Source organism: Toxotes jaculatrix, chromosome 13, assembly GCF_017976425.1.
Source record: "Toxotes jaculatrix isolate fToxJac2 chromosome 13, fToxJac2.pri, whole genome shotgun sequence".
NCBI lineage: Eukaryota > Metazoa > Chordata > Actinopteri > Toxotidae > Toxotes > Toxotes jaculatrix.
The window spans coordinates 22045131-22067858 of record NC_054406.1 but is presented as its reverse complement, the minus strand read 5'-3'; the positions used below and the strand labels follow the sequence as shown (position 1 = coordinate 22067858).

Here is a 22728-nt window from a genome sequence, read left to right as displayed (position 1 = left end):
TGTCTTCCTGTGTTATTTTTATTTCTCTGGATATACTTATTTGAGTGGTCTTAGTATTTGTAGAATAAATCACTATTACTAATAACACTGATCCGTATTATAACCACAACATACTGTACTGCAAGGTGCAGCAGTGGAAACACTGATGCCGTGTCCATGTCATGCCAGAAGTAAAAGGACAGGACAGCAACCTTTTGCTTACATGTAAAATATTAACATTGATTCCTGCACATCCGCTGCTGTCACCTGAGTTGACACATGAGTCATCGAGTTAAACGGGAGGTAACGGAGTCCTAATTAGACAGCGTGTCTGACATGACACCACAGAGGGAGCAGCAGTGCTGGGCTGAGTTCAAGGTTCTGTAGTCACATCCTCTATCGGCTCCACCTGGGGTTCGGTGGGTGGGGTGCGGATGTCCTCCGCCTGCTCCGAATCTGGTTCGGTCACAACTACAGCCACCTGCTGACGCACACAGAGAACGGCAAACAAAAATATATCAACATACTGAACGGTCAATCAGAACCAAGTGTTCCAAAGAGGACTCTTTGTAGACATATAAGTAGGATTTCGAAGAAACCCCTGCTGGTGAAGCTGCTGCTGGCGGTGGTGGTCATAGTTACACACACGCATCAACTTCTTTCATTACCTGAGATGGCTCGGCCGCAGCTACAGCAGTCTGCACAGCTGGAGCAGGTGGGGGGCGGGTCTGTGGATAGGCAGGTTTCTGCCTGGGACTCTGCAGGACACACACACACATGCAGATTTTACAGAGGGGCTGATTCATTACACCTTACACACTACTCATCATCCATCTCACCTAGCCTCCTATTACTTATTACCAACTGTCTAACTAACTTACTAACTGTCTATGACTAGTTTACTATGCATCCAAACTACTTATTGAATTGACCTTAGTCCCCTCCTGTAACTTGATCTTGCCGTTTTCCTGCCCTCTACAGGTCAAATACCACTTGGTGAAGCTTTAAGCTATCAGAGCTCACCTGTGTTCCAGCAGCGAGGACACTGAGTCCGAACAGCATGGCAGTGATACAGATCAACAGCTCCAGCACCAGGAAGATCACCAGTGTCCCCAGGATCCCGTCAATCAACAGCTAAAGCAGAGGAATCCAAGAGCAAATACTCTGATGTTCAGAAAAACAGGATCAGCGCGTCAACTGAATACAAATCGTTTCAGGCTGTGACACGAAAAAAGCTGAAGTCATGTCTGTCTTCTACATGCACTGTACAAAACAACATAACCTATCTGACCATATTATAAGTTGGAACAGTAGTCAGTCACTTACTTTACACTTTTGCTCGATCAGCCCGGTGCATTTCCTGAAACAATGTTGCTGCAGTGGACAGTAAAGACAAAGAAACATGGAGTCTGCTTTTTCACAACATGTAGTGTCTACTATGAATTCATGTGCTTCTAAATGTGCAGTCATACATCACTGATGGCTCTGTGTGTGTGTGTGTGTGTGTGCTACATGGCCCACCTCCTCTGCTCCTCTACCCCTACTGATTTATTCAAAGATTAAGAATTGTTAAGTCAGCTTTTTTTATATCATTTTTGCCCTGTAATTTTATAATGTGGGTCAATAATTTAATAATTTTCCTTTGTTATGCTGCATTGGTGGTCAAAGAGCTAGCATATAAAAAAGAAAACTTGTCCTGTCTGTGAATCTATGACATCAACATGTTGAAATTTGGGGCCATATTCACAAAGTATGATATCTTATCACTAGGAGTCCTGCTGTCACTCAAAGTTCCTTGGTAAGAGGTTTACCTTTTGAGTATAACCTGGTCATAAAGCAACCAAATTGGTTAGTTGACAGCAGACTAAGCTCCGACGACTGATGTTTGGACCACACTTGGCCTCTCTTACCAGACTATGTAAGGGCTAACTTAGTTAAGGGAAAACAAAGCTGAGGTATACCATGGAATGAGCAGTCCTTTCAGTGGAAGTACCTCCATACGCAAGAAAACATGATAAGATGCCTTTTGAATGAAGAAGATGTAATGCAGTGCCCTATGAGTTGTCACTCCAGAGGTTTTGTCTGGGAGTCTTTCTAGTGAAAAAAAGGAAAAAGTGCCAACAACAGAAACTGTCCATCATGGTAGAAATGAATGTATCCTTCATCCTTTCTTTCCTGGTGTTCCAGGAAGCAGGTTGAGTACGGAAGCCTTGTAATCCGAAGGACAATGGAGCAGTCTGAGAGCCATGGGAATGTCCTCCAGGTAAACAAGAAACAGGTAAGGCACTCCTGGGTGAAAGCGCTGCTGACTTCCACTGGAATGATGAGGTATTTTGTTTTGTTTGTAAAGGGATTAAGCAAGTACGTGAAGGATGAGTTAGCCTCACAGGATGATCCTCCTGACCTGGAATCTCTTGTTTCCCTTGCTATTAGAGTGGACAGTCGTCTACAGGAGCCCCTAGCAACAGTCCGGACACCATCCATCCCTCATCCTGCGTGGTGGCAGCTCCTACCTTGGAGACTGAGTCAGTAGTGAGAACGGTCCAATGGACACAACCTGACCAAGGTAATAGCCTGTCTTTTAACGCCTAATTCTGTCTGTGCTCAGGTCCTGCAGTGCACCCACACCTCTTGCTTCGCCTGCCACCCGGGTATCATCCAAACCCTTGTTCTCCCTTGTGGTGGCCTACCACAGAGGCCTGTTCCATCTGTGACTGCAGCCAAACAGTAGGACCTGTTGTCTGTCATGATGCGTGCTATTGTTTTCTCTAATTGTGTGAATGCCTTTGTCTCACCTTTGGCATCTGACTAAAAAGCCACAATATTCCTAAAATACATTCCCGACATTTTTCTTCAACACCGAGTTACCCATGTTGGCATTTTCGCTACTCATGCTGCTTATTCTTGCTCTATAAATGGTTACTAAGACCCCAAGTGATTTTACAGTTAGGAACACAGCAATCACAGTTCTTAAATTTGTATAGTCCCTTATTTTGATATAGTGAAGTCAGGCTGACACATTAAAGTATGCTTTTTAAAGTCCAAACAGACCGTATCACCTCAAATCACACACAAAACATTACACACACAATACATTTGGTTTGTACATATGAAATGGAAGTAACTGTATTTGCACAGTGACTGTTCTAACTGTGACTGTAACCTGAGAGAAGGCTTTGTTCGTTCAGGAATATATTTCTGTCCTGCAAACATTGTTTCAGTCTTGCACCAGGCAAGACTCCTATTTTCTAAAAAGCAAACAACGTAGAGAGCAAAACCAGACCTACTGATCACTTTTAGCCCCAAAGTCAAATTGTGTCAGCAGGTTTGTGGTGTTCTTTATAGGTCAGTCAGTTTCAATTACAATAGGTAATCGGTCTTGCAGGTGGAATACAGTGATGTCCTTTAGATGCTGCTGTAACTTGACCTGCCACAGAGCCAGAGAAACACTCTACATGCTCCTAGCTACTGATTTGGCTACGTCTATTTTAAGATCCTTAAATCCTTTAATCTAAAGAATTCGAGATAGTGCTTTAAAGACTATACCACGGCGTGGAGCTCCAGTTTGCGGCAGTGTTCACAGTGGTAAGAGTCCTGACGGTAGGGGAGGTGTTTGGACATCAGACCCAGGGCAGCGGTGGCAAAAGCAGCACTGATGAGATGCAGCACTAGGACACACTTCACCTGCCAACGACAACAGCGGTGAACATGTTCAATAATCATTTCACAAACCACAGAACATAGAAATCGATATCGATGATATCAATTTCATTTTATTTCTTTAGCATTTGTAGAGAAGCTTAAAAAAGACAAATCAACATACAAAACACATACGATAGTGTACTTAGTGGCTGGTGTGATGCATAGTAGCATGTAGTGAAGGGGGTTTTCCAAGGGGACTTTTGTCCTGTGGTGCAGAGGTGTGCCAAAAGAAGAAGAAGAAAATTAATATACTTAAGTAGTCTGCAAGTGAAGATGATGATGATGATGAGGCACTGTCACCTGACAACTCAAGACAGACTGATGCACAGGCAGCAGGAGGAAAAAACGAGACCTGTTTCAGCCACCGCGTCTCTAAAACACGTGGGTGTGTCCCTTATCAAACAGCCTGCCGGTAATAAATAACCAGCTGATACAAATCATTAAAACCACATCATCAAAGGACAAATACTGATACGGAAACCAGTAGTAATCAAACATAACAATAAGATGCGAGAAGAAACGTATCAGATTATGTTTTTTGCCACAACCAGATAAGCCCCTGGGATACTCTTCCTCTCCCTATCTCCTTCCCTCAGTGGCAGCCTGACCACCTCAGTACCGTGGCCACTCCACGGCCAGCAGAATTAAAGTGACCCCATTATGAGTTTGGGGGCTTTCCCTTTGCTTTGGTGTGTTATGCAGCTTTTTTTTTTTTTTTTGGTGAGCTGAGTTACAAAGCCCAAAGTCCATGGCAAAGGGAGTTGTTCTCTCCCACAGAAAACACGCCTTTGTATTCCAGCCTTTTCTTATCTCAACTCATCTGCGTCACAATGTAACACATTAGCATAATGTCCATTTACCGGCTACTTTGGCACGCCTTCAAACAAAGCTAATTGGAGTGAGGGCCCGGGAAGACTTGGGTTGGCTTTATTAGTTGTGGATCTGTCACGGTTAAAACAAACAAGGTAGATGCCACCATGTGTCCACATGTGGAGTTGTTGGTTGTAGCTAAGCTGTACACACAGTTCTCAGCTGTGGGGCTTTGGCAAACTTGCCAGCTAAAGTTGGTAATAACCCCCCGGATTATTCTAGATGCCCTGAGACCCATCCCAACAAAAGATGACAAACCTAGATATACAACACGCCTTTTACTTAGAGCTTTGTTGGGTGGAGGCCATTCACTATGGATTTATGGGGCTGGAAAACAAGGATATTGCTGTCTTGGGGTGGGGTTCTTATTATCACAGATGATTGATGCATGAATTATGTTATTATCAGATGTTGTGACAATGGTACAAGTTTAAGTTTATTAGTTTATTGATCCCTCACGCTGGGGAAATTATTTATTTTACAACACTGCATAGAGCAACTACTGATGACTATTCATGTGAATTCATGTATAATATTCTCTGTATCTGCTGATCAGAGGCGATCATGCTTTGAATTTTTTTATCTTCATTTATATTTTGGAGTGTGTTACTCCAAGGTCAGGTTAAACACAAGGCGTTCCTCTGTTTCACAGTCAAGCTTTATTACAGTGTTTATTACAGTGTTTACAGGTCACAAATACAAATTCTGTGGGAGAAGTGCAGCTGAACTTGGCCATGATCACTCTCTTGCTTCAAAGCACTGACAGTGGTGGGTGGTACCTGCCCCAGTCTGTGCCTTTGAACATTCACCCCCCCCCCCCCCCCCACCCCCCAAATAAAATGATGAGCATGTAAATGAGTATAAAATGGACACTTTAAAGTGTCTGGCTACAGGAGACTTCTCATCCCTATTTCTGCTGCCACCCTTGTGCTCAGAGACCCTAAGTCTTTCCTAACTCTCATTTTCTGCCTATGTGAGGATATGAGAAATGGTCCCCTTTAATCATGACATTGCAATTTATGCAGTTCGAACACAGGAAATATTTTTGGGTATTTTCTCTTCATACGGATTAGTTAAATCTGCATAGATCTTACCAGTAACATAATGACTCCAAATGACAGGATTGTTTGAGGACAATTCAGCAGCGTCTTGACATTGGCAGGGACATGTCCCCACAGTCCATATCCAAATCTACACCTACGGTCTCTCCATATGAAGAGGAGTAAAGTGGAAAAGTTGCTGAGACCAGAGTTAACACACCAGAGCTGCAGCCTTATCTGCTGTTACTGCCAGTTTAACCACTATGAAACCAGAGTATGTTGTAGGGTGGATTGCTCCTTTAAACTCATTCCACTGAATGAATGTAGTTGATTATTTATGTCCAACAGTGATGTATTATTATGTATTATTAGAGCGTTAGAGATGGTCCAGACTGTAACACACAGCTCTGGTTTGATCCAGACGGTAGAAGCCAGACTCACCCAGAACAGAGTAGGTCTCCTCCCACTGTGGACCAACACCGAACCAGACAAGGTCACCTGGTGGGTTACATCAGAACAGACTCTTTGACTCAGCATTTGGAAGAAATGTATGTTTCAATATTAACTATATAAGTCCATCAGTTATGTCTTAATGCATTGAGAAAAAATAAGAAAGGCATGAAGACCCATTGTTTAACCAAACGTTCCCTTCAGGGAGCTTTAACTAACCTGTATGACAACGATGAGGAAAAGGGCCACATCCCCTGTGAAGTGGACCTCGTGGATCTGGAGCACAGAGGCACTCAGACAAAGAATCAAAGCCCCAATGACGATCTGGATTGCCTGAGTTAGATTGAGAGAGAGCAGGGAGAGCAGGTGATCAGCACACACACACCATGCACTGAGTGACCGAAAGGCCGTTTAGGATGTATGTGGTCTGATTTACAAACTCTGAAAGCCTCTGCTTACCCCCAGAGTCTTGGGCTCCATCTTGAGGTGGGACTGCAGTTGTCCCTGGGAGAGGGTCCCCACCGCAGGTACTGGGTCTTTATCATTGTGAGCCATCCTGCTGAAGAAGGAGTAACACCAGCATATGTTGTGCACATTTGAGTTCAAAGAGTCAGATATAAGAGACATTTCCTGTGCAGATCACCCGATAGCAGCTTTTAAAAACTCCACTCTACAGCACTGCCAGTGGTCAGGAAATGGCACAGCATCCCAGTCTTTAAATAGCATAACTGATCCTGATCTGGCCTTACACAAATAAGCCTTAAACAAATAAATCTATACATGCACATAAAAAAAAAAATCAGTGCATTTTAATAAAGTATTGTGCTCTAATAAAGCGCTCGTGAGATGCTGCTGAGATACCTCGAGTCAAGATTACACAGCGTACACCACATACAGTCACATGCTGTGACTCCATATTCATCTAAATATAAGTCGTAAGTCAACACAGCTTTGTGTGTACTGGGATTAACAAACAGCAAAGCCCCTATGTTAGCTAATTTATCATCATGTGTTCTGTACTTATTTGATAATAAAATGAAAGGTGAGATGTCCCACTCTCTCTGTCTCCTACGATGAATCAGAGATTAGGGAGCCTGTCTCACAGATACATCAGTATTCTCATCACCTCAGTGTTCAATAGACTGTCAAGCATGCGGATGTCTCTCATGTCTCCTTGTCCAGGCCAAAGCCTGCAGGCTCTGACTTCCAGTTCAGACATGACACGACAACCTTGAGTCAGCACAGCCAAGGACTTCTGCTTACTCCAGGAGACAACAAAAGCACAACTCTGGCTCCTCTCATTATAACTGACGGTGCAGTGTATAGATATGAATCGGCTGACATGGAGAACATTCTAGATGCGCAGTCGACTTCTTTAATTAGTCTACACAAGTAGAGCATCAGCGTTCAGGCTTTCATGTAGTTATCGAATGAGCGCGCAAAGCTTTCCTCATGAGTTAAGAGGACGCAGGACGCAGGAGAGACCGAGACCGAAGGCACTGATGGGACCGCAGTGGGGATCTGGCACACCTCCAGGTGCTGCTGACACGGCATAAGAAATAATGCATGGTCTATAAAATGTTTGATGGAGATACGGTTTAAGGCCGCTCCCCCTCCCCAAGTAATGTGTCCATACAAACAAGTCTGACGCGCTGTTTTAAATGACACTTGGTCCTTGCCTGCTGCCTGTGCTGGTGTCTCCTGCGGGACAAACTGCGGAGAAGAAGAAGATGATGATCTTACCTCAGGTGCGTGCTCCAGCAGTCTCTCGCCCGTCCCGTCTCTCTTCCTATCGGATGCTCAGTGAGGATGTGCTGCTCGGTGCTGAGTGGTTGCTCTGCAGACTGCAGCAAGGTGTGTTCAGAGCAGCACTGCAGCACTCTGATGCTGCGACTGGTTTTTTTTTTTTTTTTTTTGTGGACTTGCTGTCTGATGTAGTTCACATGCATGACTGCAGCCTACAGCAGGCTGAGCTCCCATTACGTAAGATATAAAGAAAACCCCTAAATGATTTTGTTTAAATAACAAATAATTATATAAAATACAAAAAATAATAGACTTCGCATTTGTTATTTACCCTCTAGGATAACCCCCCCGCCCCACCCCAGTGGTGATAGGCCCTGAGCCAACTTACTTCATCCTCGGACCACTGAGGGACAACATGTCCAGTTTATTTTTATGTTTTACCTCAAGGGGTTTGACAGTCTGCACACCTTACAACAGCCTGTGTCCTCAGACCTGAATCAGACAAGGAAAAGAGCGCCTGTGTCCTCAGACCTGAATCAGACAAGGAAAAGAGCGCCTGTGTCCTCAGACCTGAATCAGACAAGGAAAAGAGCAACAGAGGAGGGATCTGTCCTTCAGGACAGACAGACAAGTGGAAACATAATATGATCTGGGAGAACATCCAGTAACTTCCAGGTGCTGCTGCTAAGAGATGGGACCTAAGCCACACAGCCTCCTCTCTACTATGAAGACCTGGGAAGAGGACACACTACACAAAGACACAAGAGTTGTCCACAAGTCAAACACATTCTCAGCAGGACTGAAGTCAGTTGACTAACTTCTCCCCTCTTTGGTAAGTTATACCTAACCCCCACCCAAACTGTTACTCTCACTTTCACAAGTTATCTGTGTGACACAAATTCTCAGCCACAAATCTTTATGTTATAGTCTTCACAGGTGAGAAAGGTGAGATGTATATGTGAGCTACAGCTCCAGGTTTTTAAAGTGAGAGCTGATGTTTAGGGCTCAACATAGACATAGATTTTGGCCACAAGGTGGCGCCAAAAGACAGCCAGATTTTCTCTGGCTATCCGCACAGTCAGCACAACTTCCCCTCAGTAGTATAGAGTCTGTTGGCTTCATGACTCATTATGCTCAATGAAAAGGCTTCTGGGATTTGAAATACTGTGCAATATTTTAGGTTTGTGAAGGTACTGAGAAGAGCTACAGTTGCAGTTTGCATAAAGCCTCACACTGAGGTCGTGTACAACTTGTTTAATCTCAGCAATCCACAGCGATTTGCCTCATTTTTAGATTTGATGGCCAAACAGCGTATAAGAAATGTAAAGTGTGCTCTGTCTGCCAGCCCAGCAGACAGCAGTTCTTTTGTCTTGTTGTGACAGCTGTGTTCAGTGTCCTGCTGTGGAACTAAGAAATGCATTTTTTTTTTCTTCAAATCAAAACTTTGAGGAGGCTGCAGCTGGTGGGAATCTGTCGGATTATTGAATAATAACACATTTCATGTCCAGTGAGGGATTTTCATGTCAGGTTCCACATTGTGAAATTCTTCACTCCAACCTTGAAGATATTTTTTCCCCCCAATATCAGAACCTAATCCTGTATTTTTGATTACTTTAATTCTTGGATCATCTCTTGAGGAGATGGCTCTGACCAGGTGATGTGACGTAGAAACCTTTACACATGACAAAGAATTCCAAAGAAGACCAGCTGGATGGAAAGAAAGATAACAATGGGCCACACATCTAAACTAAATCACTACATATTTGAAAGGGGAAAAGGGAAATCCTCATCTGCTGTCTGAGAGGACGAATCAGTCTCAGTTTCACCTCTCTAAAATGTGAAAGAGACCGACTTGTTGTTCTTGGAAGGCACATGTTTCAGTTCCTGACAGATTGAGGTTGCGTTCAGTTCATTCATCTTAAAGACTCCAGTAAAGCCATGTGAAGGCATATACTGTTAGAGGCTGTGTGCCATTAACTAACCAGCCACACAGTTTGTTGTATTACGGCCTCATAGCTCATGCACCCTGCATTAAAACAGGAACTCTGCTCAACTAGTGTCCACCTACAAAACACTCAACATCCATTATGCTGTAGAGATCTCAAGCTATCTGTTTTGTTTTCCTCTTCCCATTCAGGGTGAACGCCTGCACATCTTCTATTGGCCAAACATCAGCTGACTGGCAAAGCAGGAACCAATACCCAAAATGCTGGACTGTCTCTTTAAGTGTCTTGTCCATGCTGAGCAGCAAAAAGCAAACACTGTGTAACACCACACACACAGAACCACAGGGATTCAGAGCTGAAAGGCACCAGGCTGCACGGCACAGGAACAATATGGTTTAAAAGAACCATACAACACAAATGTGTTACCCAATCATGGCAATGCAAAGATGATTAAACTGACCACATTTTTTTTTTCTTAACCAGGGAATGTCGACCTCTTCAGTTACTTCCCAGCAGGTACTGAATGCAACATGAAAATGCAACAGCTGGTCTCTGGCATTCTCATCATCACTTTCTGATGACAACAGCTGGATCGCCGCTGCATCAGCCAGTCCAGTCTGCAGGTGTTATAGCAGCTCTGTATGCTTGGAGCCTGTATTTGTACTTTGCCAGAAACGTTGTCAAGTTGGGAGTGATGTCCTCCAGCATGTGTCCCCTTTCAATAAACTGTCTGACAACTGGCTGCACATACGTTCAAAACCTGATTTTTTTTTTTTTTTATTTAGATTGGGAACAGATTGTCAGATCACAGTTTGGAAAGTTTCTGCACAAACAATCAAAAGCACAATTGCAAGCCTCTTCTGTAAGCATCCAGGTTACCGTGACAACGCCTTGTCATTTGTAGAAACCATGTAAGTTGAGCGTACCTCTTAGAGAGTGGAAATGATGTAAATAAATTTCACATCAAAATATACTTTCTACCTGATGCACTGGGATGTTCAGCCTCATGGAAACAAATATTTTATCACATGGTTTTTACTGTTCTCCTCTCCCCATCTGTATTATACACCATACTGGTTACAGAAGAACATTCTTTCTATTCATCATACCCACACTCACCACAGAGCCGATCGCTGCTGGTGATATTCCACCTGAGCTGAACCTGTTATGTATCTCGCATTAAAACTGTGGCATCAGATCAGTCCAATCAGCCGCTGCGTCCAGTCGCTAATAAAGGGGTGTGTCCATCCATGAAAGACTTCAGGGAAGAAGAAGGAAACAAGGGAACGGAGACGACTTCCTTCCATCAGGGTAGACCAGATCAATGTCTGGGTCACGCAGCAAAGCGAGGAGATATGAAATAAGGCAAATGTGATGCACCCCGGCTTTCTTTACATGATGCTGCAAGCACTGTGTCGCAGTAGAAGAGGTTATAGATGCACGTTTATTGTTTATGTTGTGTCCGAGTGGCCCAGTGCGTAGGATGCAGAGGATATCAGTAAGAGTGGACCAACATTTCCACCAAACATCACCCCAAACTGTCGCCAAGGCACATTCACATTCTGCGTTTTTAATACCATCTCACAAAGAAATGATCAACAAGCCTCCTGGACCCGTTCTGCTCTCTGTGACGTCGTACTCACTGGACTGGACTGGCCTGGACTGGACTGAGGGAAGACTTTGCCATTGAACATAACGTGGGCTTCAGTTGTGTTTCATACACAGCCCTGTCTGGTCTGTCATGTATGTATAAAGTCTGACGGACTATTCTATAGAAACAGCTGTACTGTGAAACATTCACAACATCACAGCCTCTGTCTGTGTTTACGTACCACAGGAAGATTGTCTCTCATTCTATTAGATCCAAAATGGAAGCATGTCACTGGGCTGACTGACAGGCCCCACTGACTGACAGGCCCCACCCCCACTCCCCCTCTCACCTCTGGTCTCATCTGTAACAGCTTAAATAGTCTGGGACTGTTCAGATGGGCGTGTTGGGCAAATGTCCATTAGTACCTGTGAGTGCCCCGTTACAGCCTAAGCCGCTGGCCTGTCCGCTGTGCGGGGCCGGCCCATTGCGTTTACTCAGAAACTGGTTGCCCCTGAGGGCCTCCTGCTCCACAGGGGTCCTTCTGTCAGAGTCTCGGGTTGGAGTTCCCGCCTGTGGGGCTGTTCGGCTGCGGCAGCGCTGTCTGATGACATATAAAAGCATGGTGATGAGCAAACTGAGGCAGAGCACCAGCAGAACTGAAACAACCACTAGCTCCTTTAAATAGCAGGGGCCTCGAGGCGACTGCACGGGCTCCCCGTCCAGCCTGGGTCCTGCTTCTTTCTGCTCAGATTCCCGTGTCCACAGGGTCACGTTCCTGCCCAGCTGTCTGGTGATGACCTGAGTGTCCCTGCCGGACAGTGTTGGCTCAGCCTCTCCTTGTCTAGTTTCTTTTCTTTTATGCCAAATACCCACAGAGGTGTACAGTCCAGATCCAGGCCTGGCCACTGCCTGTGTTGTGGGGACGGGGTGCGTCTGAGGCCGGGCGTAGCTGGTTGGAGTTTGAGCCACGGGGCTGCTCTTCTGCTTCACATGATAGATGGCCATAGTCTGTTGGTAGCCGTTCTCAGTGGACAGACAGAGGTAGTGGCCTAGCGTTGCCGGGGTGGCCACAAAGCTCAGACTCCCGTCCCCGAGGTGCAGGTACAGGTCTGAGGACAGCCGGCTGTTGGGGCGCTCCCACATTTGCTGGGACAGCCGTGACGCCGCGGGACACAGCAGCCGAACCACTTCATTCAGAGACACTGACACCAGCTCACCTGCAGGACATGAGGCTGACATACAGATTACAGCTCACCAAAACCCCCGAAACAAACCAAGACCCTCCATAACCCCTTCACACAGTGCCAGCAGTAATCTACACCTGCCAAAGCAGCTGCTGCCCAGGAAGGAACGCACGAGCACGTCCACAGCACCTTATCAAAGCCCAACGCCGCACGCTAACTCATTTTCTTCACTTGCTCCTTAACATACTCCACGCATTCAAATTCTCAGCTTACATAATAAAAGTATATATAGTTTATAGAATGTATATATCTGTATATTTATGTTGATGTAACTCAAGAAAGTTAGCAGGCAAGGCTAAGTGCCCTATTGGAAGATACATTTCAAACATTGATACGTGGAGTATGTAACCAGTTTATGCAGAGCAAAGCAGCTGAGATAAGTGACACTTACCTGCGGGCAGTTTGTTTGGACCAAATCTGGCTCTGTGTGTTAAAGTAACACTGTTGCACGCGTCCTCAACATTTCCTCTGTCTATGTCCTGGCCTCTGCGGAGGGGAAAACTACAGTCAACAGAGCAGGGCAAGGTACAACTTCCACAGGTTTACAGCTGATGGCTGTCTTTTTATGGTTTACTGGCACTACAGTATTGTTTCTACCATGTGCTGAGCTCTGCGTTGGTTTCAGTTCGTTTACGTGAACAAACAGATGCAGACAGACACTGAAACCAAAATACTTGGAAGATAAATTTGCAGTTTTTCAAAGACTGAAGCCTCTTTCCTCTGTGGTTGAGTATGCTTGTTCAGGTTGGTTTAGGTTCTTGGGATAACCATTGAATCCGTGCTCCAACTGGTCCTGTGGCACAGGAAACCATTCTCAACCTGCTCCTGAACAATGTCTGCAGTGTGCAGGGAGCATTACTTGGCCTGCAACAATGTTTAAGTAGGTGGTATGTGTGACAGTAGCAACACCCTGACCCAAGGCCTCCCAGCAGACTTCTTCCCATGGTGCATCCTGGTGCCATTTTACATGCACAACGCACATGGACCCCTGTTGTCCACATGATGTAAAAGAAAACGTGACTCATCAGACCAGGCCACCTTCTTCCATTAACTCCTAGGTCTGGAGGGTTTGAGCGGTGGGGTCAGCACGAGCCCTCTGACCGGTCTGTGACCGGTCCAGACTTTGAAAAATGTGTACTATGTCTTGACTATGGGAAAGTCTGACGGATGACGGATGTTCCATTAGTCACCCTTACAGCACTTAAGTTACTATGAAGTCCGGACTCACAGTACTGAGGTCCAAACTATGGGGAATCTTTGGTGTTTGTATGAAAGGTTCACAAATCTGCTGTGAATAGAATTACTGAGGCTAGAGAGGTATATTGAATAAATCTATTGAATCAAATTATTAGCTTCTATTCAATTAAATGAATAGAGGCTGCTCCTAAATAATCATTTTCTCCCTATTGTATTTTTAATACCATTTTTATTCTATCATAAAAAACTGTTGAAAGAAAAATTATTATTATAAACCGCGTGCATGCATTTGTAAGGAGGAACATACGAAAGGTACAGTCAAATCAATTTCTGAGTAATAAACACATTTCAAGAAGCTACTGCAAATTCCTGTAGTACTCACAGACTGGTCTGAGCATTAGAGACCTCCACACAGGCCCTGTTGGCAGGGTCCCAACCACAGAAGGGGTCTCGGGCCAGAACACATTGAGCGCAGGTCCAGTAAAAGGAGCAGTTCGCTGTTGGAACCCTCACCACACCCTCTGATGTGCCAACATATATCACACCCTACAGCGAGACACAACGAGATCAGACGATTTGCAAAATCAGTGTCTATCACCAGCCTCTCACACCAGGCTGTAACCCTGGGCAACAGATTTAGCTAAATCATAAAGTAAATGTCTGTCTCAGTGTTACCTTGGGTATGGAGAGCTTCAGGCTCTTGACAGGTTGAGGCTGCTCAAAAACCTGGACCTCCTCGACGATGTGGGCCCCGCTCTGCAGCAGCACTGCTTTGTGTAGGTAACCGGACTCTGAAACAAAGATAACGAGGAAGCACAGTCCATGTTCATGCAGCGTAGAGACTGTACGAGTTTGCATTGAGTGTTTTGATGGTAACTCAGCTGCCACAAGGTTTTCTCAGTCCAATCCAATCATTCAAACCAAACCCCCAAGCCTACAGTTCATCCCAAGTAATGAGAGACCAGTTCAAAATACAGAGTCAGAGCAGCAGCTGAAAATCCAAACGAGGACGCTGCACAGGGGGACGAGCAGATGACTGCAGGTGGCTCGGAGGAAAGAGGAAAAAAAAAAAAAAAGGTAGGAGCTGCACAAGATAAGCAGAGGAATTTCAGGAACAACGGACAACCGCACAGTTACTGGCGCGGCCTCAGATGTTGTCCATCGGACAGCGAATGAAAAGCGTCCATATCGTAAACATCGTCCATTGTTGTTTACCAGCAGTTTCATAAACTTTCCACAGGTGGCAGCTGTGGACTTGATTTTTTTTTTTTTTTTTTTTAAAAGCCAGCCTGGTATGATGAGCCGCTCTCCAAGGCTGTGACCTGTCGGGTGGAGTATCTCCATAAGGTAGCTGCATTGTGTCAAACAGGACATGAGCTTTGGGGCAATGATGCTTTTCAAGTAGTGTGAATGCAGAGAAAAGAAGTCTGCGTCCCACAGGGCCTACCTGTAAGCAGAAAGAGGACCGTGTAGTCCCTGTTGTTGGCGGCCTGGACTCTCTGCACGGTCAGATGGCTGTAGTTGTGCTCAGCGGACACCATGGTCAGACTTCTCCCAACTGGCCGCACACTCTCGTCCGCCAGGAAGTTTTCTTTGACGAAGCGCAGGGCGTTGTCTGAAGCGTTGTGCAGACCACACTACCGCACAGAGGCAGATGGACAGTAGTACACATTAAACACACTGTTCCACAGTCTTGTCCCCCTGTCCCTTTCCATTTCCATATCAGTTAGATTGAGTAACAATTTACCTCTCCTGGATTGGCGACCTTCTCTTGAACCCGTGTGCTCCACTGCAGCGTGTCCCGGTTCAGGACTTTGTAGTTACCAGAGAAAGCTGATTTGATGTCATTCAGACGGAACGCGCACACTGCCGACCGTCCAGAGTTGACAGACCTGGTTAACAAAAGACAAACATTAAAGATTCTGTGAACGAGAGTCGCCGAATAAATCCGCATGATGCTACCAGCACGCGACGACTTATTTCTCGTGTTGAATATATGTATGTGAGCACAGAGGAGGAGAGGAGCAAACCGATAAAGGGCTGGAACACAATCTGTCTTTCCCACAGAGTGAAAGAGTAACAGCACTGATCTGTCTGAGGGTAATGACACCGTGACTTCACTGAATGTAGACTGGGTATACTTAAGCTTACTAACCACTGTGAAGTGAAGATGCCATAAAACAGGGTGTCATCTGCAGGAGCACCCTCTGCTGGTGGGAGGGTGTCGATGTCCTGGAGCACGTTGTAGGGTAGCTCACTGTCGGCCTGGCACAGCAGCTGAGCTTTGGCAAAGGTGGTCCAGCGTCGCTGCAGGGTCCGCTGGCCCCCCACATCACTCTGACAAATGGCGCAGCAGTTGTGTTGGATTGTAAAATGTATGACGGGACGAGTGAAAATAGCATCTGACGTCATGAGATACCCTTACCATGCAGATCTGAGAGACACGAGAGACGATAAACTTGTCAATGAAGTCGTACTCCCTGCCCACTTCACTGAAGAAGAAGTAGATTTTCTCCTCATCAGGGACGAAGCTGGAGCTGATGAAGGTTGGATCTATAGCAAACAGATGGCAAGGTATACCCAAGATTAAGTTTGTGGATATATGTTGCAGCTCATCACCATGGTTACGTCTTTGAATCCGTGAATCCTGCCATAAACTTCCATAAAAATGTTTAATCCCGAGGTAACGCCCTCACCCTCCAGCCATCCTAAGGTGTCATCCAACTTCAGGTCAACGCGCCTGCCCTCGCTGAGGTGCCGGGAGATGACCGGCCGGTTCCCCCTGTAGTCTGCCACCGTCCCAGTATAAAGCTCTCCGTCTGAGAAACATGAGAACATCCAAAAAAAAAAATAATAATAATAATAATATGAAGAGGCCATGACGTTAGCATCAAGCACAGAGAGAGGTGCTCAGCTAAATGCCCACAGGCTGATTGCTGTTCATGCTCGATGCATTAACTTCATTCTAGCAGCCGTGAAGTGCCTTACCTACGATGATGGCAGTGTTGCGTTGATAGGGGTCATAGGGGCAGCGACCTCTGCCTTCATCAGGCTTGATGCTCATTGTTAACGTCTCTGAGTTCTGGACAAAGGAAAGAGAAAACAAGTCAGGCTGCTATCAGTCTAAATAAATATGAGCGGGGAAATCAAATCACACCAAACTCCATACATTTTTTTGAATCAATTTTCAGGGCAGTGAGCGTTACCACACTGCCCACAATGTTAAACAAACCAGTCAGCGCCAATGTTTGCACGAGCTTACAATGTAAGTGCAGCGTGGACTGAAGGCAAAGGTTCCACAGGCGTAGATGTGGGACGTGTTCAGGAACTGCAGCACACGAATGAAATTGGGACAGTCAGCCTAGAACGAGCACACAGAGGACATCACGTTAGCCGTTTCACGGCAAACAAGACCTTTGGATTCTGATTTGTACAGAACACAGATAAGGATATCTTGTCACAGTACGCTTCACCCACTTAGAATCCACATTAGATCAAGATACAAGAATTTGTGTTAGAATTTGTGTTTGTTCTGATCATCGGAGGAAATGTAATGTGTTCACAGTATTTGTACATGAGCCACTTGCCATTTTCTTGCCTTTCATGGAACATTGTTCAAGATCTTTGTCTGAAGGGCTCCAGTCCAGCTGTAAAAAAAAAAACACAAAGAGAGTCACAGTGATCAGAGCAGCTGAGATCCACATCTGTCTTAACCGCAAGCTGCAGCCAAATCCTGAAAACGTCACAGGACACAGACATCCTCACATTTTCCATTACAAAGCAGAAAAAAAAAAAATCAGTTCAGAAGAACCGAGGAGGCAAAATGTAGCTTTTGTTTTGAGTGATTCGTTTTTTTACACTGCGGAGACAGACAAAATAAACAGTGACATGTCTGTCTGTCTGTCGCCCAAGTCTGAGCTCATCAGCTCATCAAAAAACATTTTTTACTAAGAAAACTCATGACTTCACCCACAGTTTTCACACTTGATACACAATCTGTGTTTCAGAATACTGATGTCTGGTGGTCTAATGATTGAGAAACGTGGACTGAAGGACCTTTGCTGCATGTCTTGCCCTGTCGCACCCCATGTTTCCTGTCTATCTCCACACTGACTCTTTAAAAAAAGTTCATCCACTGTGTGTGTCAATGGGTCGATAAGACAAGCAAAGTGCTATATATATCGCCCACCTTGTTCCTCAGTATGATGGCGTCCTTGTGGCTAACGTCCAGTGCCAGCACAGCATCACGGGCTCCTACATACAGCATGTCTCCGCCCTCACTGAGCAGCAGTGTGGTGGTGTTGCGGACATCATGGCTGCTGAAGCGGGTGAGATGTCTCCCAGGGCTACCTGTAGGTTCACAGCAGTTAACACTGGAGTTAGTTCTTTTCATTCAGAGGTGTGAGCAGGCTGCAGCCACAGTATCATCGGTATAAGCAAGAACAGCACAATGGCTGGAACCAACAGTCAGACGTCTCTGAGAAACTGGGAGTTACAGTCTGCTAAAGAGTCGCGACATTTCTCACCAGATGTTTTTATGAAGATAAGTCTTTAAAGAGCACTTAGAGGACACCAGATCTGTCCATCATAGACACGCTTTCCCCTTCCTATTTCAAGCCTTGCCCATATGGAGCTTACAGACCAGCCCATCTGGAGCTGCCCCACCCACTTGACAAATCCGGGTATTTTACTAACCAGAGCCAATATGGAACTGCCTATTGGAATCCATAACCTAGGTTTGTGGTCTTCTTCTTCTTCTTCTCATCTTAAACTGCCACACTGCTATCCTACCAACGGGTTAAAGGAAAATCAGCAGAGTGTAATGCTCAAAGTCTTTACTCACCCATAGGGAAGGAGACTCTGGGAGTCTGTCTCGTCAGACACGGGCTCAGAAAACCCAGCAAGGCCACGGTGAGGGACAGCAGGCTGCAATTCTCCATTACAGCAGGAAGTTAAGGTCAGAGGGTGAGCACAGGGTCTGATGTTCATCCAGAGTGTCAGAGGCTTGGTAGGAGGGGTGGAGATCGTAGCTGCAGCCACATACTCTGGTTTGTACAGCAAACCATCACTGGATCTGAGACAGGCACAGGCACACAACAGGAACACACAGACAGGAGTCAAAAATAATAACACATAATATTATCATGAGCAACAGCTGTGTTGATCTGCCTTAAGACAGCTTCATATTTTTTTGCTAGGAGGGGGACAAGATGGCCCCCTGCAGAGGGGTCCATGGGCCCCATGAGACTAAGAATTAATTAATCTAATTAGCCACACAGAGTCAGTTGTCCACTTCTGCCCAGATACTGCTGAGTCACTGGTTGCTGTGGTGACTGGAGCACAAAGTGCTCTGTATCCTGAGCAGACAACAGCACATAAACCAAAAGACCTACTCCAGAGACCTGAGACTGGGGCGATAGTTCACATTTTCAACACCCAAAGCATGCAGCAAGACAAAGCTGGAGTGGATTCAGGACACGTCTCTGACTGTCCCCGAGTGGCCTCAGCTAAAGCCCGGACATAAAACCCCACAGAGCATCTGTGGCTTCCCATCCCACCTGTTGTATACCTGTGCACTGCACTTGAAGCAGAATAAAAATGTTGAGCATGTTTCCTCTTCCGACAAAGTATTCAGTTACCTAAAGCAATCTGCTGTTCATCATCATATTGTGTGTTATTCATGTAGATAGTTATTGCAACAAGTTGCACTATTTCTAATGGTTTAAAAGCTCCTTATACAACCTACTGTCATATGACACATATCAACAACCCTTAGCAACATCAGCAACACGCAGCAGACATGAGACCAGGCGCCGTTCGAGCAGCTGACACCCAGCTGCAGGACAGAGGCAGGTAAACTGATGAAAACACGTGGTGACCGAAGTTCAGCCGCACAGTCAAACCTCAAATCCCTGAGACAGCCCTCTGCTGCTGTGCTGGCTGCTCCCCAGCCACAGGCTTCGGCCGTTTGATGGGCTTCACCTTTTCATCAGTAGGAGCCCTTTCCATTGTTTGTGCAACAGGAACAACAACAACAACAAAAAATCTGAGAGAGCAGCAACACTCATCCAGCTGATGCACAAACCCTGCGACGGTTAAAAAGCGATCTTACATGTGTGCGAACGGTTTCTCACTTCTTCTTCTTCTTCTTCTTCTTCTTCTTCTTCTTCTTCTTTTGTTAAGGCTCGAACAGCAGATCCGCAGCCTCCCGCCACACTGTCTTTTGTTCCGGTAGAAACTGGACAGAAAAGAAACGTGACCCACTGTGGAGAAAACGCTGACCGTAGTTTAGCCTTTACTATAACAACAAAGCCTGAGAGCCTCCTCCCATCCGAGGGTCCAACAGGCTCCAGCCGCCACCTACAGGCGGGCCCCACACATTGCAGCCTTTGTCAGGGTTGGTGTTCACTTCTACTTCTACTAAAGCTGAAGTTGGACTTTTCACAAGGATTATTGTCTGTGTGGCTGAAAGAAAGAAAGAAAAAGAAAGGCACTGCTATTAAGTAGTGGTGGTTTACATGCTTTGTTGTAATGCTGAATCACTAGCTGTGGTCAGATTGAATGGGAAGGATTGGGTCAGGTTAGTGCAGACGGCCCCTCACTTTTCAGTCCTTGACCTCATTACACTGAGACTGGGGTCACGATGGAGAACTGAGCCACTGAGGCTGAATGAATCATACTCAGACGTCCTTTATTCAGAAGTTTAGATTTTGTAATTGCATAAAAATATAGAGAAGTATCAAAAATGGCCAATGCCTTTAAATGCTGATATGGTCAGTAACTGCCCTGGACTGCCTTTGAATGGTGAGCAAAAAAAAAAGTCTCTGAAGTGAAGTGAGTGATCAAAGCAGCAAAGTGATTCATGATTTCCTTCTCTGATAGTTTGTCCTACTCAGTCTGTGTGAACGGTTGTCCCACAGAGGAGGATGTTGTCAAAACTCCTCTCCAAATCCAATTCAATTCAGTTCAACTTTATTTATACAGCTTTCTTCCACAATCCAATCAATTGTCTCAAAGCGCTTTACAGAGACCCAGAGCCTGACCCCAGAGCGAGCACTTAAGGAAAAACTCCTCCGCTCGGCCAGAGGAGCACGTTCAGCCAAGAGACTCAGAACAACATGAGGGCTCCGCTGAACACCGCAGGAGGTTCTACAGTGCCTCCCCTTCCTGCTGAAGTTCAACAACAACATTTACAGCTTCTACAATCTGCTGCCATCACTGACGGACATCTAAACGACTGTTAGTCACTTCATTCTGCACACCACCATCACTACTCTACTGTTAAACTGCAGCTCATACACTGTTGACCCACATTACACTTTTCATGCAGTTTATTACTCTTACTCTACTTTGCATGTTCCCATTTTTGCATATTTGTCCATACTGCAGTTCTACCTCACACATTGCTTTGTACTTTTTGTACATTTTTTCAATTCAATTACTGTGTATTCATTATTATTATGATGATTATTTATAGCACTTTTTACTTATTTCCTTCCACCCTTCCTTCAAAGAAGGAAATGGTGGTTGAGATGGTTGGATGAATGGTTGGATGAATGGTAATCTGTGGACGTACCTGGTACGGTGATGTTTTCCTCGCTCTCTGTCTTGATATTTTGCTGAAGAATCTTGATCTGATGTTTGGCTCCCACGACCTTATCTCATCTCCTCAGACTCTTCCCTCATACAAAACCAGCTGTTGCTGCAGAAATTGGTCAAACTATACGGACATGCACAGCAACTTATGCCGCACAGATGATTTTGCTCACTGAGGCGGTCCATTCTTGGCTCTTCTTAACGCGACCTCTATTTATTCTCCATCCAGCTTCATCTTCAGAGTTCTCCTCTGTTATTCAAAATGTCTGTCTGGCTGTCAGGTCACCCCATTACAGAAGTCAGCATTAATTGCAGTACCATACTCAGGCTCAAACTATGGTGTGTAAAATTAGACTCCTACAGAATTAGTCATGCCCAGGCTTCGCGGTGAGCGCAGCAGGGAAAGGAGAGGGTAAGATGGCTAATGAGGAGAAAAGAAGATTGGAGAGGATTAGCAGTGACCTGGAAACAGCCATGTGGTAACAGGCTGTACGCCTCCCAGCATCAAACGTGAAGCTGCTGGCACACAGGTTGATGTTGAGCAATGAGTACACTATGTGACGAATATGATGCTGTTGGTCATTCATGTGTTCATTAAATTGATCTGTGGCCGTAAAGGGATGAACATGGTCAGAACAACAATACTCAAGACAGACTGTGACATTCAGACCATGACTGATTGGTATTAAGGCTCAAAGTGAACCAAGAAAACATCACACCACCACCACCACCAGCCTGGACTGTTGACACAAGGCAGGTTGGGTCCATGGATTCATGCTGTTGACGCCAAAGAGGTCAGACCAGGTTACGTTTTTCCAGTCTTCATCTGTCCAGTTTTGGTGAGTCTGTGTCCACTGCAGCCTCAGGTGTCTGGTCTTGGCTGACAGGACTGGAACCTGACGTGGTCTCTGCTGTTTGTAGTCCATCCTCCTCAAGGTTGGACGTGTTGTTCATCCTGAGATGCTTTTCTGTTTCACCACAGGTGTAATGAGTGGTTATCTGAGTTACCATAGCTCCAACCAGTCTGACCTCTGACCTCTCTCATCAACAAGGTGTTTCCATCCTCAGAACTGCCGCTCACTGGATGGTTTTTGTTTTTGAATTACACTCTAGAAACTGTTGTGTGTGAAAATCATAGCAAGAGGTCAGCAGTTGTACAAATACTCAAACCAACAGTCACTCCACAGTCAAAATCACATGTTTTTGTTTCACCTTTATCTGCAGGATTTTAAATGTTTCACTGCTGCCTCATAATTGCATAAATAAAGTGCTATATGTATGTATTTATACTATACATAAGTAAATATGTGTATGTATAAATATATCAGATCATCAACTCTTACAGATGGATGAAATAAAGCTGTACA

The 22728-nt window shown here is 45.3% G+C and overlaps 2 protein-coding genes across 3 annotated transcripts; both read right to left on the bottom strand.

Moving 5' to 3' along the window:
- Nucleotides 1-107: 107 nt before the first annotated feature.
- On the bottom strand, nucleotides 108-7856 carry LOC121192287. Its single transcript, XM_041053895.1, has 9 exons — nucleotides 7785-7856; nucleotides 6501-6600; nucleotides 6261-6374; nucleotides 6033-6089; nucleotides 3526-3663; nucleotides 1306-1353; nucleotides 1003-1113; nucleotides 648-737; nucleotides 108-460 (listed from the first exon to the last, which is right to left on the bottom strand). Exons 2-9 carry the CDS (start codon nucleotides 6594-6596, stop codon nucleotides 353-355), a joined length of 762 nt encoding a protein of 253 aa, XP_040909829.1. The 5' UTR covers nucleotides 6597-6600; nucleotides 7785-7856; the 3' UTR covers nucleotides 108-352.
- A 2554-nt stretch (nucleotides 7857-10410) lies between these two features.
- sema4ab (sema domain, immunoglobulin domain (Ig), transmembrane domain (TM) and short cytoplasmic domain, (semaphorin) 4Ab) lies at nucleotides 10411-20040 on the bottom strand. Of its 2 annotated transcripts, none has more exons than XM_041054210.1 (15): nucleotides 19878-20040; nucleotides 18609-18839; nucleotides 17955-18115; nucleotides 17353-17412; nucleotides 17028-17126; nucleotides 16754-16847; nucleotides 16462-16584; nucleotides 16191-16318; nucleotides 15921-16102; nucleotides 15513-15657; nucleotides 15213-15402; nucleotides 14441-14556; nucleotides 14148-14311; nucleotides 12960-13054; nucleotides 10411-12556 (listed from the first exon to the last, which is right to left on the bottom strand). In XM_041054210.1, the coding sequence occupies exons 2-15, from the start codon at nucleotides 18703-18705 to the stop codon at nucleotides 11715-11717; spliced, it is 2496 nt and encodes an 831-aa protein (XP_040910144.1). In that variant the 5' UTR covers nucleotides 18706-18839; nucleotides 19878-20040; the 3' UTR covers nucleotides 10411-11714. The 2 variants fall into 2 exon arrangements, with proteins under 2 accessions (XP_040910144.1, XP_040910145.1); XM_041054211.1 differs by having other exon boundaries at nucleotides 10412-12541.
- Nucleotides 20041-22728: the final 2688 nt, after the last annotated feature.